Genomic DNA, 17,107 nt, shown 5'->3' with positions numbered 1-17,107 from the left:
TTGTGTTTATTCTTTGACAGGGTTAACATTTAATGGTATATTTAGATCTGGCCTAATGTTAATGCATAAGGATTACTTCCATGGAGAAAACAAAGCACTACTGTAAGGGATTCTGGTCAAGAGTGTCTGATAGATGCTGTAAATGTTCATGTGATATATATTTTTTATTTTACTGGACTTTTTTTTTTTTTACTGGACATTTGGGGGGCATGAGCTAAACTTTTATCACCTTGAACTTCTGTGGCTTCACAAGGTAACATGGGGGTCTCTGTGTTCACATTTAAATTACTCAGACAAACCATTTGAAGCCAATAAAAAGCACCTGAACTGTTTCACAGATACATAGGTATGACATAGGACCTTCTTCTAGTGTATCTTAGATTTACACAAAGGACACCACAGATAAAAGCAACCACACACTGTCAAAGTAAAGAAACTTTCGTGACAAATATTATTTTACATTTGTTTGGGTATTTTTATATTTAAAGCAGAGTGCAAATTTACAAACAGAGTGCAAATTAAAAGAGAACTTGACATTTCAGAAATTGTTCAGGTTCGATCTGAACATAATTACGATCTAAAAAGGCTGGCAAAAGAAGTGAATGCTTATCAAACATGTGCACGGTAGAAGTTAGTCAAGTGTTATACATTTTGTATATGCAACAAGATGATTAATTGGTCTTTGGCAAGTGATGATGGTCTTTTTATGGAGCAGCAGTCTCAGTCCAACACATGGTGATTCTATTCTCTTGTCTATGAGTAAATGACAAAGCACCTTTGTAAATCACTCTGGATAAGAGCATCTGCCAAATGCCGTAAATGTAAATGATTCCATTGGATAATAAGAATTTCTGTAATTGATTGTTTTTTCAGGTAGTTGAAGGCCTACAAGAAGTCTGGAGAATAAATAATAATTCAATTAATTCCTTACAATTATTCATTCATTATTTTCATAAAGAGTTTATACATCATTAATTTCCATGATCAATAAAAAAAATAACCTCTGTCACTTGAGGTGAAAGTGATTATAGATTATTATTTTCCCAGCATATTCGATTATTTGGAAACACATGCCACACATTACAAGCTCTTTATCCCTTATAAGTGTTTCATTTAAAGTACTAACAGAACCAAAGCATTCTGAGAGGATCATAGATGTTATGGTTAGATTTAGGTATGTGCACCTTAATTTCTGTCTGAGTCAGCTCTGCATGAATAGGTGGAAGTTAGTCCTGGTGAACTCCTGGTGTATGGTATCTATGAGCGTGTCTGAACTGGCAGCTCTCTCAGTAGTGACACAGGGTTGAGGGGAAGGGCTGTGCTCCGGGGTGTAGGTGAACACGAAAGCGCTACGGTAGATCAGCCCATCCAATCGAATCAGAGATAAGGGCACTGTGAAAGGCTGCCTGAGCCACCTCCACTCCCCGCTGAAGACTGAAATATCAGGGACTACACATAGCAAAGACCTGGGACTCCTGGACAAAGATGTTGAATGGAGTAGATACTGTTATAGCGTGAAAAGTGCTGAAAATATTAAGGTAGTTCATATAAAAAGACATATACAAAAAAGAAAATTACACAAGGTTATACAAATTCCTGAAATTGGTGCTGGCAAAAGGCTGGTTATGATACACTATTCAATGGTTTACGTTTGGTAATGCAAAATGAAAACAGAAACAAAACTTGTAGCCTTTTTTATGTTGTTTTTGCTAGTCTGTTAGTTTTTGCCAGCAGGTTGGTCTAGTAGAGACATTTCTATTCATTGACTGACCAAGTGACTGACTGACTGCTTGAATCACACAAGCAAAAGGGCTCTCAGTGCATCTTTGCAGTAGCTAGCCAGCTGGGCAACTAGCTAACACAAAACAATTAGAAGTCAACACAGCAATAAACACTTTCCTACCTGTGAAGAATCCTATCCCATTAATCATTTAATAAGGTAAGTAGTTATATGTTGATTATATCCAAAATGATTATTTTCACTAATGTTTTGCTTTATTAGTGATAGTTTGTTAGTGATAGTTTGTTAATAGTTTGATAGCTTTGATAATTGCTTTGTTAGTGATAGTTTAGGGTAACTTTCTTACTAACTGGTTTGTTAGAATAGGATGTTCATGATGATTACTGCTATAATTTTAAAACTAGCGTGTTTTGCCCCATGTGAAAATCGCTTTTCTCACCATTGGGTGGCTATGTAACATACAAGATCAGTCTCGCTTTAACATGTCTGGAAATTCTTAGCCATTGCAGACAAGCACTTTGGTTGATAATCATCTTAAGGGTAATGCTATGGTCTTTTATGAGTGAAGAGCTCTCCATTTCTGAAATGTGCATAAACAAGAAAAGCAAGGTACTTCATGGTTAACATTTATTTATCTATTGCAATAATATAATAACAATCGCAAACTACAAATTGGACTGAGGATTTGGCACTCTGTGCAGCTGTTTGACAAGATAGCAGGTCCATATGAAAGAATGCATCTTTTTCAGCATTAAGGCACAGAATGGCACTGCTTCTTTTAGAAATTTCCAAGCTTTTCAGATGTCATACTTTTGATATGTGAAGAATGCTGTGCTGTAAATGGCAGTCTGGTGAAACTAGGCTTGCCAAGCTAGTTGCCTTGTTTTGATGTATTAATGTTGAAGCCACTGCTAGGATGTCAGTTTTAAACCATGAAATCAATATAATGTAACAAACCATCAACAATGAAACCTGAATGTACAAAAATAACTTTTTAATGGACTGGAGCTAAAGAGAAATAATAATAATTATTATTACAAGACCTTCAAAATCTGTAAACCAGAAAGGAAATTACTACAACTTTAATGCTTGATAACTTGCTTATTGTTCTGACTAGGATAATATTGAAGAATTCCAGAGACATATGTTTCTGAAGCCTGAATTACAAATTTCAAGGCCCATAAACATTACTAAACCTATTTCATTAATTTTACTGGCTTATGTTATTCCAACAACCCACGTTCCTAAAGTAAGGGTTACTTCAGTGATTCACCAGTAAGCACACAAAAGAGACAGTTGTTCTTATTAGCAACTCCTATTGAAAGAGGCACAGTCATGCCAGTGCAATTTCAAATACAACTATATCACTAAACTAAATAAAATGTAAGAATGGCTTAAAGAAATTTGAAATGAAAGAAAAGAAACTTCTATATTAAGCATACTTTATAGAGTTCTAAATTACTTTAAAAAACACCCTCATTATTTTTGTCATCCATATTACGGATTAAATATATATCTATATTTTATTTACATTATTTATGAAATAAATAAAAGTTTGAGCTCCTATGTTATTTATCTCATGTGGAAACATTTGAGTTTATTGGCTACATCATCTCTAATTAGTATAGAAGGAAATATGCATCGCTTTTGTCTTGTATACAAAACAATGCACTCTTGGTTAACCTTTATGATATTTTATATGGGTGTAATTTAGAAAAGAATACAGGTTTTTTCCAACCACACTCTTACACATAATACACATATGTCAGAACTGTTTATCATCATGACATCCTGTGGTTTATGAAAGCCCTAAAGGTCATCTAAGATCTTCCATTGATACATAATGGAAAAACATGACCGTCTGTCCTTACAAATATAACATGCTACATGTTTAGATCATGTTCTTACCTGAACATGGTTTCAGCTTCCATATTCCCAAACCAGACCTTTAAGTGGGGGCTGAAGTTGTCTCCATGGAGCTCTAACATAGCTACATGGCCTCCTCCATTTAGCTACATCATAAAAAAAACAATGTTAAAAGTACTGTAGTACTGAAAGTACTGAAGTACTGTAGTACTGAAAGATTAATGAAAATCTTCTTAATTGACACAAATGAGTTGATATACGAACTCAACACATATTAGCAGAGCAAGTCATACAGTCCTCTGTATTGTATGCCTAAAAAGCTAGTGTGCATCATACACTACCATTCTGAAAGTTTTGGAATGCAGTCTGGTGCAGATATGTTGAAGTTTCCTTGAAATGGATATGGAGGTATTTTATTATTGTAGGGTACCAATTCAGACAAATGCCAGTATAGGGCATTGCAGTGGAAAAAAGAAAGGGTGAACCAAATAATTTACAGATTCAGCTCATTATTGTATAATATGGGATAAATGGAAGTCTTTCTTTTATAAACTGGTGGAGAGCACTGAATTACATGTCACCATACTTTTCTTGGGGCAGTGTAATAATCCTGGATAATCTTAAACAGGTATGATTTAGCAAGACCAGAAATGGCCAACCTTTTGCCTTGAAAAAGGCTTGTTTGCTGGATACTAAATCTTTACAACATTGCTTGAATAATGGCTGAGCAATTTTGTCTGACCTCCAGTCCATTGATGACAGGCACAGGGCTGATGGTGGATGGGCGACAGGTGAGGCTCTCGCTAAAGGTGTACTCCATGATCTCTGTACCAATAATGGTCCAACATGATCCATCATTCAGCAGCTCTCGACTGCTTTCCTTTGGACAGGGGGAGGCCTACGGGAGTATGAAAATACTAAATTAAAAATTTTTACTAAAATAAACTGAATTAAACCATCCCATGCAAATAGGACATGGTAGGCTATATGGATGTCACTGAGAATCTAATGGAAAAAAAATCTGAACCTCTTACAAGGACGAAGTGTATAAATTTTGCTGTTATTAGTTAATAATGAAATATATCTTTGGTCCATTTCCAAACACAGTCTTATAATATTCATGATCCAGCAGTACTGTAATTTCTCTATGTCTCCTTGGCTGTAGAGACAGAAATTGCCATACCACACATTTCCTCTTTGCATCAAAAGCATTTAGACACTGAGAAACTCCTTTCAGACAGGTACATCAAAACCCATTTAATGTCTTTGCTCCTGCACATGTGCATATTCTGTATGTTTCCTGTATGTTCTGAGTGTCACTTTACCTGGTACTGCAAGATTTTTTCATTGGAGAGGCAGAGGTACATGTGCTTGCTGTCCCTGAACTGTAAGGCACATTTATGAAGCTGGGACACAGGCTCGTCCACGTCTAGGCAAGCATGCTGCTTATTCACCTTACGGATGACCTTAGAGGAGAAAAAGAAGCAGTATTTAGATACAACTAAGACATTCAGTTCTGATTCACAACTCCCTCATAATCTTAATCTGGCCTAAAGAATTAGCTATATACTAGATAGCTAGTTCAGATTACTTAGCATATCCATATAAATAAAAGTGTGTTTGCTGTATGTGCTACTAAAATACATTACTAAAAGATATATGTTTTAAAAAAAAATTCATGGATTTGAGATAAATACAGCCTATAAATAATTTTCTAAGTATTCCAAGTAGTTGCTGACATATTGCTGCCACCACCTACCTTTAAAAAAAGAATTTTATGGTTGGCCAAGCATCACACTGCATGCTAAAACACTCTACCTTTAACCCCTGTTGGGCCACACAATTGCAGGACCATTACTATGAGCCTGAAAATGTCTGAACTGCTCTATGTTGCTGAGAGGTGATATCCTCTCCTGCCTTCTTGGAGAATCTCCATTTGACACATTTTCCTGAGGGATGATGATCTGCTATGATCATCTACCATCAAGACAATCATCTGCTATGACTCAGGATGAAGGCAATAAAAGCATCACAGCATGGGTTTTAGCTGATTTAAGGGATTTACTTAAATTAGTATGACCAATGTGTTTAAAGGCCAGTGGGCAAAGTCTACAGGCATGGGTGTTTTGCTTTCTGCAAATGACTGATTAACTGATAATTAACAAGCAAAGACAATGTTGAAATAAGACCTTTTACAGCATATAACGCAATTTACTTTGGTTTATTTCAGCTAAAAATCAGCCTTGACATTCATAGGAAGATTTGCTCTGAATTTTGTGTTGTTTGTCTTGTCATTTGTACAAATTCATACAGCATCTTTGCAGCTATGTTTCTGTAAAAGAGTAAAAACATGGAATGTATACCATGGGTGGCAATGCGACTCCTGAATCAGTGCATACCAGTTGAACCACACAACCATAGCATATATAACTCTCACACACAGAGTAATCACTGTGGTCAGCCTGCTGCTCCTCCACTTCAGAGAGAGAGAGAGAGAGAGAGAGAGAGAGAGACACAGAGAGAGAGAGAGAGAGAGAGAGAGAGAGAGACACAGAGAGAGAGAGAGAGAGAGAGAGAGAGAGAGAGAGAGAGAGAGAATGAAAGTAAAAGGGCTCATAAATGATACAGAATACATACCAGAGACAGACAGTAAAACAAGTTACATGGATTATAATTAATCCATTAGTGAGAGAATGCTGGTATTCAGACCTAGAATGACAGTAAAAGCAGTCCATTGTCTGGCACTGGCCACAAAAGCTCCACCCTCCACAGCAAGGTACCGTGTACTGACTGTTTGAGATCTCAAGCGGTTAAATAATGATACTCTGGAACCTGATGAAATACATACTGAACACACACAGAGAAACATACAATAGACACATAAGCAAAGTTAAACATACGCATATACATACACTCTCTCAGGCAAACAGCAATGACTAAAGCAGCATGGCCAAAGCCAGCCTGCACTCATTGTGTCACTTTCCCACCAGAAGGTGAGGAATTCAGCATCACTTCACTGCCACTCAGAAGTCTACAATACTTCTTTTACTTCTTTCTTTTCCTGAGGTTCTTTTGGAGGACTCGACAGCCACTGCCAACAGAACGAGCCTTAACAGTATGTGGCTTAAGATCAAATGGTCATAGGTTAAATGCCCGACTGACCTCTTTGGTGCAAGGTCAGGTTTGTCCAAGGATTTGAACAAATATTTTTTCTTCTTCTTTTTTCCTTTTTTGTCAAAACAAGTTTTAAATGGTTTGCAGAACATTAAGCCATTCGAAAAAGAAAACCCACTATTAATGAGAAACATAGTGTACTGAAGTCTATCTTTGTTTTTTGCAGAAGAAAAATCCATCCAGGTATAAGAAATAAGTAAAAGAGTGCACTATAAGTTAACAGGGAATATTAATTTTCCAGTTCTCTAAGATATAATTTTTTCAATTATTATAGCAGACATCATTTTAAACATTGAATCTGGTTATAAGTGGTTTCTAAATAGACACTCTGTCATAAATATTAATCTTAATGAAGTCGGTTAGAAATCTCTTATATGGCTGAGGATCAGATCTCCTTCTCCATCATGACTTGTGTATTCTATAAAAATATGAATGAAATAAAAAAATTACAATTTAGCCTATATGACTTGGTCAGTAGAAATCTTAGCTATGGTGTTTGATCAGGGGTACACAGAGTTATCACTGTTAGAATAGGAAATCTGTGAACTGCTTGAAATAAATTTGGTCCTACAATTACGCATACAATTAAAAGCAAATGAGTGAAAAAAAATCAATTAACATGCCTAATCAGTTTTTTGTGACTCTTTTCCTATGTTATGTCTGAAATTGTTATTTTGGACATAATTTAGGCAAGAATTACATGTCTCCACTAGTTTATTCACATACATACACAATGACTCACAGTCTGCATTCTTCATGGACTGCCTCTTCTGTGATGGTTTGGAAATGACTTTAATAAGTCCACTTTGGAAAGAGCCAATCTGCTGCCCTCCATTGTGAAACAGTCGGAGCAGCAAACGGAAGTGTTTCCTCTTATCCGTATCTGAGATATACAGAGTCTTAGCACAGGCAAACATCTGAGAAAGAAAAGAAAAGAAAAGAAGAGAAAAGAAAAGAAAAAAAACTGTTCAGGTTCACCATGTGAATGGCACATTTACTAAGTTTGAAAAAACACATTTGCCACCTTAGGAATTATTTGTCTTAAGTATTAAGAATCTGAAGCACTACAAAAGTGCAATTTTGACTGAGAACTTTGAAAATCATCTAGAACACTAGAAGATGGGGACAGGAAAACCAGTGCTTGACTTTAACAAAATTTAGAGAGTGGTGGGTGTGGTACTCAACAGTAATGGAAGCTCATGTACCAGAAGCACCAGGTGCTACCTCAAGTTATGAAAACAGTATTAGGTGGTTTGAAGCTATATCCACTGTTAAGTAAAAGGCCTGCTAAGAGGTAGCTTTAGGGCACAGGACTTCAAAAGAAATCACTCTTGAAGAAGTCTAATAAGTGGGTTGGAGTGGGGTAGAGAAGCCTACTGACCATTTTGTTGAGTGTCACTGTATTTCAAATGAATATTTGTCTGGAAGTAAGACATCAGTAACAAGCAAGCGAAAAAGTAAGACATAGGAGTTTTTCCAACTCCTAATGTTTCATAACAGTTGGCAACCAATAATGTTTCATATGGTTGGATGTCCAACTGAATCTTTAAACAGTGCAGTCATGTTCAGTTATCTTCACAGGATTACTCTGCTTTGATCTTAGATCTCATTCTGCTGTCTTACCTTGTCTGTTTGTTCCTCGAAGCTTAGCTTGAAGCCATCTGCCTGTGACCCTGGAGAGCTGTCCAGACCCATATACCCACACAGATGATGGCTAGACTCACTGAGACCTGATCCTGGTGAAAAGTAGACAGAGAGAAAAGGTCATATGCATTTAAAATCCCTTTCCAAGCATGTGGCATGAATTGGATGTCAGTCAATTTTGATCACCTCAAGTGCTAGCTAATGTTATTTAATGTAGATAATAATATAGTAATCGTATTTATTCCAGAACCATGGAAATGACAGGGACAGCACCTTTGAGATGCTCTTGCCTGAGATTCCATCCTGGGCCACAAAGGTACACACATGGAGGAGGACAGAAAAATCTATTAACACACACAAAAACACTACAATTACCTGTGAACATAGGTACACTTCTTGCATTGGACATTTACGCAGGTGGGTGACATACAGAAATGTGGCACATGTGACTCTGGCTCAGTTAGTTGTATGACATGGTTAAAGTGTATGACATGGAAGACACCATAATGACAAGTGACATTTTTAATACCCTGCAGTACTATAGCATTTTTATTCTGTATCATTCTATATCTATATACCAATAGAATTGTAAAATTGTTCATGATGATCTGTAATACTCAGTCTTGTGTATGTAGCCTAATGAATAAGGAATTCCAGAACAAATTGTGCTTGACTGACATCTGTGAATATTCATACTAACCCTTCATGTGGATGCATTTTATGTCAGAACCTGGCCCCGTGTCATGTCATCTTATGTCAGAACATGGCCCTGTGTCATGTCATCTTATGTCAGAACATGGCCCTGTGTCATCATATGGCAGAACATGGCCCTGTGTCATGCCACTATGTTTCCCTTTCTTTTGGTCACATAGTCAATGGAATTAAAACAAAACCTACTCCAAGTATTTAACAAAACCCAAAACATTTGGGGCTTCCATAATTCAGTTTAGACTACAAAAAGGTTCAGAGATCTCAACCTGTTCTTGACTAAGACTAGACTAATTTCAAGCAATCATAAAAGAGTAGGAAGTGTGAACTGAAGAATCTACTTCTCACCGTTTCTCGTTGCCATAGGACTTCTGAGCAACTTTGGCATGAAGGATGAGCACTGATTGGTCTGGTCTGAACTGCAGGTACTGTCTCACCGACTCTCTGGTTACCCTTGGTAATGAAGAGCAACTTTGTTCCACCCTATGAATGTACAAGACTTTTATTTTTTAAATTCAGGTCAAAATTAGCAAACCACGTTTATCCCTATTCAACCAACCAGAAAGATTTGCATTCTATTGGCTGTATGAGGACCAAGTTCAGATCAGAATTAGAAAAATACAGTTTATCCTCATACAACCAGCCCTCAAAAGGCTCTAGCAAAAGTTTGGTCAGAAACTTATCCTGATTTGTTGAACTGGAAACAGGCCATTCAAGCTCCAGTACCAGAAAGACCTGCATTCCTTTGGTCAGTGGTGGTTAACTGACTGATGCTGCATTTTGTAAAAAGAGACTCTCATTCTACCCTTTCCTTTAACGTGACTGGCAATCACAAGGCTGGGTGCTTTTTACTGGCAGACCACTGTAAAAATATTTTTTTCAAGGAAACTATTCAGTAATGGAGGCTATCATGCTAGAATATACAAAAATTCAAGTGTTTGCTGTGAAAGCGTCCTCATTTTGTCTAGAACTCCTGAAAATAAAACAGCTGGTGACTGATTAATTTCAAGCTTTTCTACAAAGTCAAATGCATTCATATAAAAAACTAAAGGGATGTATCCATCTTTGTTTTGACTTAGCTAACACTCGTTATGAAGTGTTATTGCTAATGTCACTTGCTTAATGTCAGGAATGAATGAAATCATTAGACAAAAATATATAGATTGATTGGTGCTAACAAAAGCAGATGTTTTGCTGTTTTATGATATAATTTCCGAATGTGGTAAAACTGGTCCAATTTTACTGAGATTCTACTGAGTGTATCACCACATCCTAGTAGTGGAATGTGGTTTGTAAATTTGTGGCTTGAATAGAGAAAATGAATAAAGAGAAAGTGGGAGAGGGAGAGAAAGAGAGAAAGCAAACCCTCTGAAATGACAAACTCTATGGTTTAAGGGTCTTAATAAATGAATATGTAATGAACCATTGTCTGGCTTTTTGCCTCAGTACATTAAACTGTTTGAATATCTAAAACAAAACTGATTTTTATATTATTCATATTCTATGATCTTACAAACTTATTTATGTTGTCATTAATGGATAATTTCCCTTTTCTTAATCCATACTTTAAAATTACCATTTCCATCATTTATAACTGCAATTAGAATAATCTCACCAAATGTTTTCAACTCATATCACATTTTAAATGCTGCTTCTCATCATTTTAGCTACAATCACAGCCCAATCTTGCTGTGTTTTAGCACTATAAAGATTTAAATTTACCTGCTGATTTTATTCAAAGCAACTTACAATTCTGACTGAACACAAATTGAGCATTAAGGGCCTCAGACAGGTTCCCAACAGTGGCAACTTGGCAGTGGTGAGGCATGGGCTGGCAACTTTCTGAATACTAGCCAAGTTCCTTTACCACTGAGCTACCATGAAGGATACTATTTCTCAGCAGCTCAACACATTACAATGGAGTGATTATTCAAAAACTGTAATAAACTTTTTGAAAATTGGAACATCACAGTATTCATTTTATGTTTATTTAAAATACATGAAAAGTAGTGTGCCTTAATGCCATATTTTTCTATCTTCTTGCAGTTGCTCTCAACAATTTGTAAAGTTCTGTATGATTACAGAAGTCTGATAAAAAGGGTTTTGAATGCTTAAATGGTTGCTACATTTGGACTGTGTTTAAGCCCACTGATACTACACAGGAGCATGTTTCTTATGAACAACTCTATCAGCAGGACTGTTATGGGAAGCAGCTATTTTACTAAGGTATGGTTTGAAAAAAGCAAACCTGTTCTTTAATTTAGGATCTTCCAAGCAAGTTATGAGGTTCAAAGGACAGAACTTTCTACACAGGTATTTTACACTCAAAGCACACCACAGACATCCTGAATTCCTAAGGTTGATTATATTCTAGCCCTCAAGAAAATGACCTTGCCAAATGTTTAAAAGGGTTTACACTGAAACACCTCATATGTGATACTGACCAGACAAAAAGTCCTCAACTGAAAATAAGGAAGAAACATTTCGACAAACTAATCTCACAGGTTAGAACTGAGAAGATGATTTACTAATCAAGCAAAAGGTCTATAGGTCAACATAACATAACACAACACAACACAACACAACACAACACAACACAACACAACACAACATAACATACAACACAACATAACATAACAACATAACATAATATAATATAACATTAAATGACATTACATCCCAGGTCACTTGGATTCAATCTTGGATGAAAATACCAGATTCAAGTGACTCTCTCTAGCTCAATATAAACAAACATTCCATATACCATGTATTTCTCAATATGGAATAACGTATTCGCGCGCTTTCATACTCCTTGTGCTTTCCTCTCGAAAGAATGAAGATTGTACTGTTCCAATTTCAAAAGGGGTGGGCCCACGTTTTAACATGCTCCCCAGTTTTAATACCAGCCTAATATCTGGAATTCATTCTGTCTCTGTAACAGACAAGTGAGAACTCTGGTAAAGAGAAGATTGTTTTGACTTCTGCCCAGTCTATTATCGAACCACTGACGCATAATATTTGGGTAATTTTGGTGCTGTTTGGAAAAAGCCGGACACTTTTATCAGCTGCCGTAGGACACGTTATATCAAGACCAACGGGGAATTTGTGTGCGCGAAAAGAGGTTACCTGTCCCATCCTGGCTGCTGCGTCTCAGGTCTTCCTTGAAAATCGCCGAGGTGGGTAAGCGATGTTTCAGGTGTATAGAGGTATGAAGCGCCTAGTGGGTCCCCGGGCAACAACCCTGAAAAACAACGAAACCTTTAACTTTTTAAAATTATTGCTGGCAAAGCGGTATCATCACATGAAATAGATCTGGCTTACTCGAATGATCATTGATGCATGCAACAACGCAACGAAATATATAGGTTGTCCTTCGCACGCGAATTTATTTTTCAACGAAACATCTTTTAAGTCTAACAGACGAAGTAAACTGAATAGCAACATTGTAAAAACTTTACAATTTACAGACGTATTGTAGTTAATGGTGCTTGTCATATAGATAGTCAAAGAACAGCCTACTCCTATGTATCCGAGTAAATATGTAGTTATCTATGCCTAATTCCTGATTAGGCCTTGGTCATTAGTAATTATTGATACTGATATTACCTAATGGTCATAACTGATATTGACTGGTAGACATCTTGACTATCTTCATTCTCTCACTATAGCGGACCTCTATAGTCAATAAGGAATATAAAGACAACATATTATCTCTGTGAGAAATTGAATTTTTAATAATTTTACTGTAAATTAATTGTTTTGCTTATTTGTATTTTTTTGCCCTAATTATTAGACTACTTTAACACAGATTAACGTTCATTAAATATAATTTCAGAAAATAAATGCAAATTATAATGAAAATATAATTATAAATATAATAATATAATGACAAACTCTCACAAAGAGGATTTCTACCTTCTAAATATGGAAACTTCATATATGTAGCTAAGCTACATATGTCTCAGCTCTGAGAAATGTCTTGTTTCCTATCGCTTGTCATCCAGCTTCATTATGCATATTTAAATTGAACACATACTCTCTAAATCTGATGCACCAACACCCACATAAAAGTATATATAAAAAGATCTCTTTCTGTACTCTGACAGAACTGTGCCTGAAGGTTTCTAAGCATTAAGAAATGCTCATGTTTAATCACCTCAAGCTGACAATTGGAGGCTGAGGGTCTGGCTGACAGAAAAAAAACCCAACCCACCATGTGGGATCAACTACATGTCTTTATTTTGCCAGCTCTTTCTTTATATTTTTGTGGCTCTCCAGTGGGGCCACTTAACAGCATTGGATTGCATAGGGTGATCCTAGACCGGCTGTTAAGACCACTACCATATTAGGCGTGCAGTGGCTGGCTGGAGACAAAGCCACACAGTAAAACTCCTATCAGTAGCAGAGCTCTACATCTGCTTCTAATCCCTCGCTAACAAGAAGCTGCTGTTTCCTAACCTTAGGTCTGCTATGAAGCTGTCAATCAAACTCATGCAACATAAACCTAGCTCTCTGATTCTCCATGGTGACCCACCTCCCCTGCCCTCTTAATACCATTTCCATCCTTTTCTCCTTTTTTCTTCTTCCTCCAGTGCCTCTACTTTACCCTCCCCCATACAACCTCAGAGTGTTTAGAATATATATTCATCATTTTACAAATTTCTAGTTAAATTCCTCACTACTGCTCATATAATTCTTTAAAGTAGCTAACCATTATTGTCTATCACCAATTGATGAAAAGCCATTAAAGTATTGACAAAAATGATTAAAAATGGATGTTGAATACAAGTACTGAGGCCACATTTGCCTGGACTGATGTTTACACTAACTCACAAATAGAACCTGAAAAGGTCTGGGCTCGCTTTCCCTAAAATTTCATAACCTTAAAAATCACATTAACAGTTCTAGTATGTCTTTTCAGTAATATTCTATTATCCTAAAATGATGCTTCATCTACAGTGCTTTCGGGAGACTCATGCCTGTATCAAGCCTGTGCATTAGGAATGCTGTCACTCACCAGATTCTCTCTCAGCTTCTCTTTGGTTATGCATGTCTCTCAGCAGTGTCCCAGTGTCTTCATACACTCTTTCACCCCACCACATGCTCTGCTGAAAGGCCCTCTATGACTTTCTACATATGATTCAGCTTTCTCTGAACTGCATGAGGCATTTAGATGGTGACTTTGTCTGCCCGGTCTGCTGCTCTGGTTTTGATATTAAACTCTGGGCGGTGTTATCCTCTGGACATGTTTGCTTTTAGAGATAGCAGTCTGTGCTCAGGTGTGAGGTTCTCATGCCACCCTTTGAGTTGCAAACAATAGCTGATTCAAATAAATACAAGGACTAAGTTCCAAATAGTAAAGAATAATTAATGCTTTTTTTGTTTTTAGGATTTTGGCACATTTAATTAATTCTTTTCTTTGATGGTATGGTTTTAAAACATTTATTTATACAATATGTTTAGCAAAGCTTTTAAAGTCTAAATGAAATGATACATATACTTTCTTAATTAGAACATTCATATTAATACTTTCAGCTGCTTCTTTGTGCAGTAGGTGAGAGGATGTGCAGTAGGGGTTTTGAACTCCTACTCGTGTCTGTGGGAGATATTATTCTGAGACAGAGGTTGCTTTACTATCTCCCTTCCCAAAGGAGCGTGGAGTGTCCAGGGCCATTACTTTCAGCTTGGCAGTAAGCATTTGCTGTTTCTTTACTTGAATTTTCTGTGGGGAGTTTGAGGAGCATTTTTGTTCCTTTCAAAGTTTTTGTTCCTTTCAAAAAAAGTTATTTTTGGAGAAGCTGTTTTAACAAAACACTCTTAGAATGACACTCATTTATGGCTAGAGCAACATTTCAGGAATATGTTATTTTTTTTGCCATCTTAAACCTGCCTTGGATATATTTAGTACATTTCTGGAGCTGAAAAAAAAAGTGATACATTGCAATCTTTGCTTTGTTTAGACATCGAAAAACAAATTCTAAACCCAGAGTATGCCTATTGTTTAGAAATTGGCCAGACAGGATTTGAGATGATTTGAATTCATCTTTTTTGAGTGTTGCTGTATGTCTTAGTTTGCTGTTCATGCTATTCAGTTTGCTCTCTATGTTCCCTTGTGCTTTTTCATTTTTAAAGTCTACATTTCCTACATTATCTCTTATGTGGCACAGTTGTACATTATTACCAGGGATCATCCAGTGCACATCCAGTGACTTTGCAGATACCTGTCTGTAACATTTGACAGAATAGCAAAAACAAAACCATTTGGGCATATTATACAAATATATATCATTAGAGTTTAGCTGTAATAATCTTTGTATAGTAGCTGTAAGTGAAAGTCAGATTTTAGTAAACTGCAAATTTTAACAAATCCTCCCTTTGCTTCCTAAAGACTAGTGTCCATAAACCTTTCAAATGTGACGTGATGACTCAGACAGCTGAAAGATACAAGTGAACAAAACTATAATCATTAAAACACAAGGATGGAAAAAAATGGAGTGGTGCTATACAGTAGATTCTAGCAATGCAGAAATGAAGAAAAAAATCATTATAAATCCTCCGTGGTCAGTAATCAGGGTAGGCAGAGGACTAAGGGAAGACATGCCCATTCCATCAGATGGGTGGAGAAAAGTGCGGAAGAATGAGGTTTACAAAAAAAAGAGCATGAGCAAAATCTCTCATCATCCAAGGGTAACTTAGACTAATGATTGTCTGTCTTTACTAGGTTACTGTCAAGGTAAAACAAAATATTGTAAAATAATCTATACATGTAGTCCCCAATTCCCCAATAAAATCCAAAAGAATCAGAATATTACATTAAATTTTGGCAGAATTACAACTGCATACCAAAGTATTAAATCTTAAATTCTAATTTCTCTGAAAATGTGTATAACACTCACATGTGTATAATGAATGTGGACTTCAGCAGCCTTCAGCTCACAGAAGGTTATCTTGACATGAAGCACACACTGGGGTCTGTTGTAGCAGCAGTACACATGGGGAAAGAGGTCTGGATGCTGTGCAGAGTTTCACCTGAGACCCAAAGTCTCAGGTAATTACCAAAGCTGATTTGAAGCTGTAGCATTCAAAAAAGGCAAGAAAGGAATGGCAGATGGTCTGAGGACATTTGTTTAAACACCAGTGAGATAAAATGATTGCCAAGTTTGAAGTAATGGATAATTCTAACTGTCTGGTGATGAGGTATATCATCACAGATTAACTTAGCCTTTTAAGATCTGGCAAGCACATAATATAACTGGACACACACACACACACACACACACACACACACACTCACACACACACAGGTTTTTAGACTCTAACAGCGATACCCCTTCCCAGACCTATAGAAGAAAGAAGTGTGTTTATAAAGACTGGTGTAACTGGCAATATGCCTTTTACTACCTAAACTTCCCAGACGTTGGTATTTTCCTCTAATTACATTGCAATGTGTTTGAACTAGCAGCCTGCACTCATGTAAACAGTTCAAACAGTGAATAGTCCCTCTGCGTTAACAGCACCTGTTTGGAGCAGTTGCCATGGATGCTGTAGCCAATCTGTTTGTCGTGGTTGTTTTATGGCAGCACCAATGTCTGTCCCTAAAATGTAAACGCTGTGCTGTGATCTGGAAAGCTCGCTTTCAGTCTCTCACCCCCTTCCAGGCTTAAGGCAGAACTGATTACACAGCACGTCCGAGGCCAGTATCGAGTGCCCAAAATGAGACGGCTGTTTGTATGCGTTGGCGTGCTGCTGGCTTTAGTGGCTGTCATGGAAGCGAGGCCCAAAACAGGTCAGCATAAATCTCATAGTCATACACCACACATCACTGGAATTGCTATTGGATGTCACCTGCACAAAACTGTCCAAACTACACTTAGGCTGGGTTGCCTTGCTGACAGCAGAGTAAAAACATTTGAAGTGGATGATGAATCAGTATAGGAATGGTAGCTTTAAATTCCACATTAAGATTTCATATAT

The 17,107-nt window shown here is 36.9% G+C and overlaps 2 protein-coding genes across 9 annotated transcripts in view; one reads left to right on the top strand and one right to left on the bottom strand.

Annotated features, from left to right (window-relative positions):
* Positions 1-1,201: 1,201 nt before the first annotated feature.
* On the bottom strand, positions 1,202-14,807 carry rbpjl (recombination signal binding protein for immunoglobulin kappa J region-like). Its single transcript, XM_035524108.1, has 12 exons — positions 14,768-14,807; positions 12,260-12,374; positions 9,482-9,616; positions 8,699-8,769; positions 8,405-8,517; positions 7,524-7,698; positions 6,317-6,454; positions 5,971-6,083; positions 4,933-5,073; positions 4,350-4,505; positions 3,650-3,753; positions 1,202-1,475 (listed from the first exon to the last, which is right to left on the bottom strand). The coding sequence occupies exons 1-12, from the start codon at positions 14,805-14,807 to the stop codon at positions 1,202-1,204; spliced, it is 1,575 nt and encodes a 524-aa protein (XP_035380001.1).
* The window catches only part of matn4 (matrilin 4), a 24,774-nt gene continuing 19,745 nt past the window's right edge, over positions 12,079-17,107 (top strand). For all 8 annotated transcript variants that reach the window (XM_027004980.2, XM_035523923.1, XM_035523922.1 and 5 more), the window contains exons 1-2: positions 12,079-12,309; positions 16,792-16,919. In XM_027004980.2, the coding sequence (XP_026860781.2) occupies positions 16,847-16,919 (73 nt within the window). In that variant the 5' untranslated portion in view covers positions 12,079-12,309; positions 16,792-16,846. The remainder of the gene's footprint in view (positions 12,310-16,791; positions 16,920-17,107) is intronic.

This window comes from Electrophorus electricus, chromosome 3 (assembly GCF_013358815.1).
Source record: "Electrophorus electricus isolate fEleEle1 chromosome 3, fEleEle1.pri, whole genome shotgun sequence".
NCBI lineage: Eukaryota > Metazoa > Chordata > Actinopteri > Gymnotiformes > Gymnotidae > Electrophorus > Electrophorus electricus.
This window is presented reverse-complemented; position numbering and strand designations above follow the sequence as displayed.

Bases quoted from the DNA above. Each gene is read 5' to 3' on its own strand.
- rbpjl (XM_035524108.1), bottom strand. From the start codon at position 14,807: ATGGCCCTGGACACTCCACGCTCCTTTGGGAAGGGAGATA. The intron at 7,699-8,404 runs GTAAGACAGCAG...TTTCTTTCTCAG, and splicing joins TCGAGGAACAAACAGACAAG to ATGTTTGCCTGTGCTAAGAC. The intron at 5,074-5,970 runs GTATACATTCCA...TTCTCCTCTAAG, and splicing joins GAGTCGCATTGCCACCCATG to GTCATCCGTAAGGTGAATAA.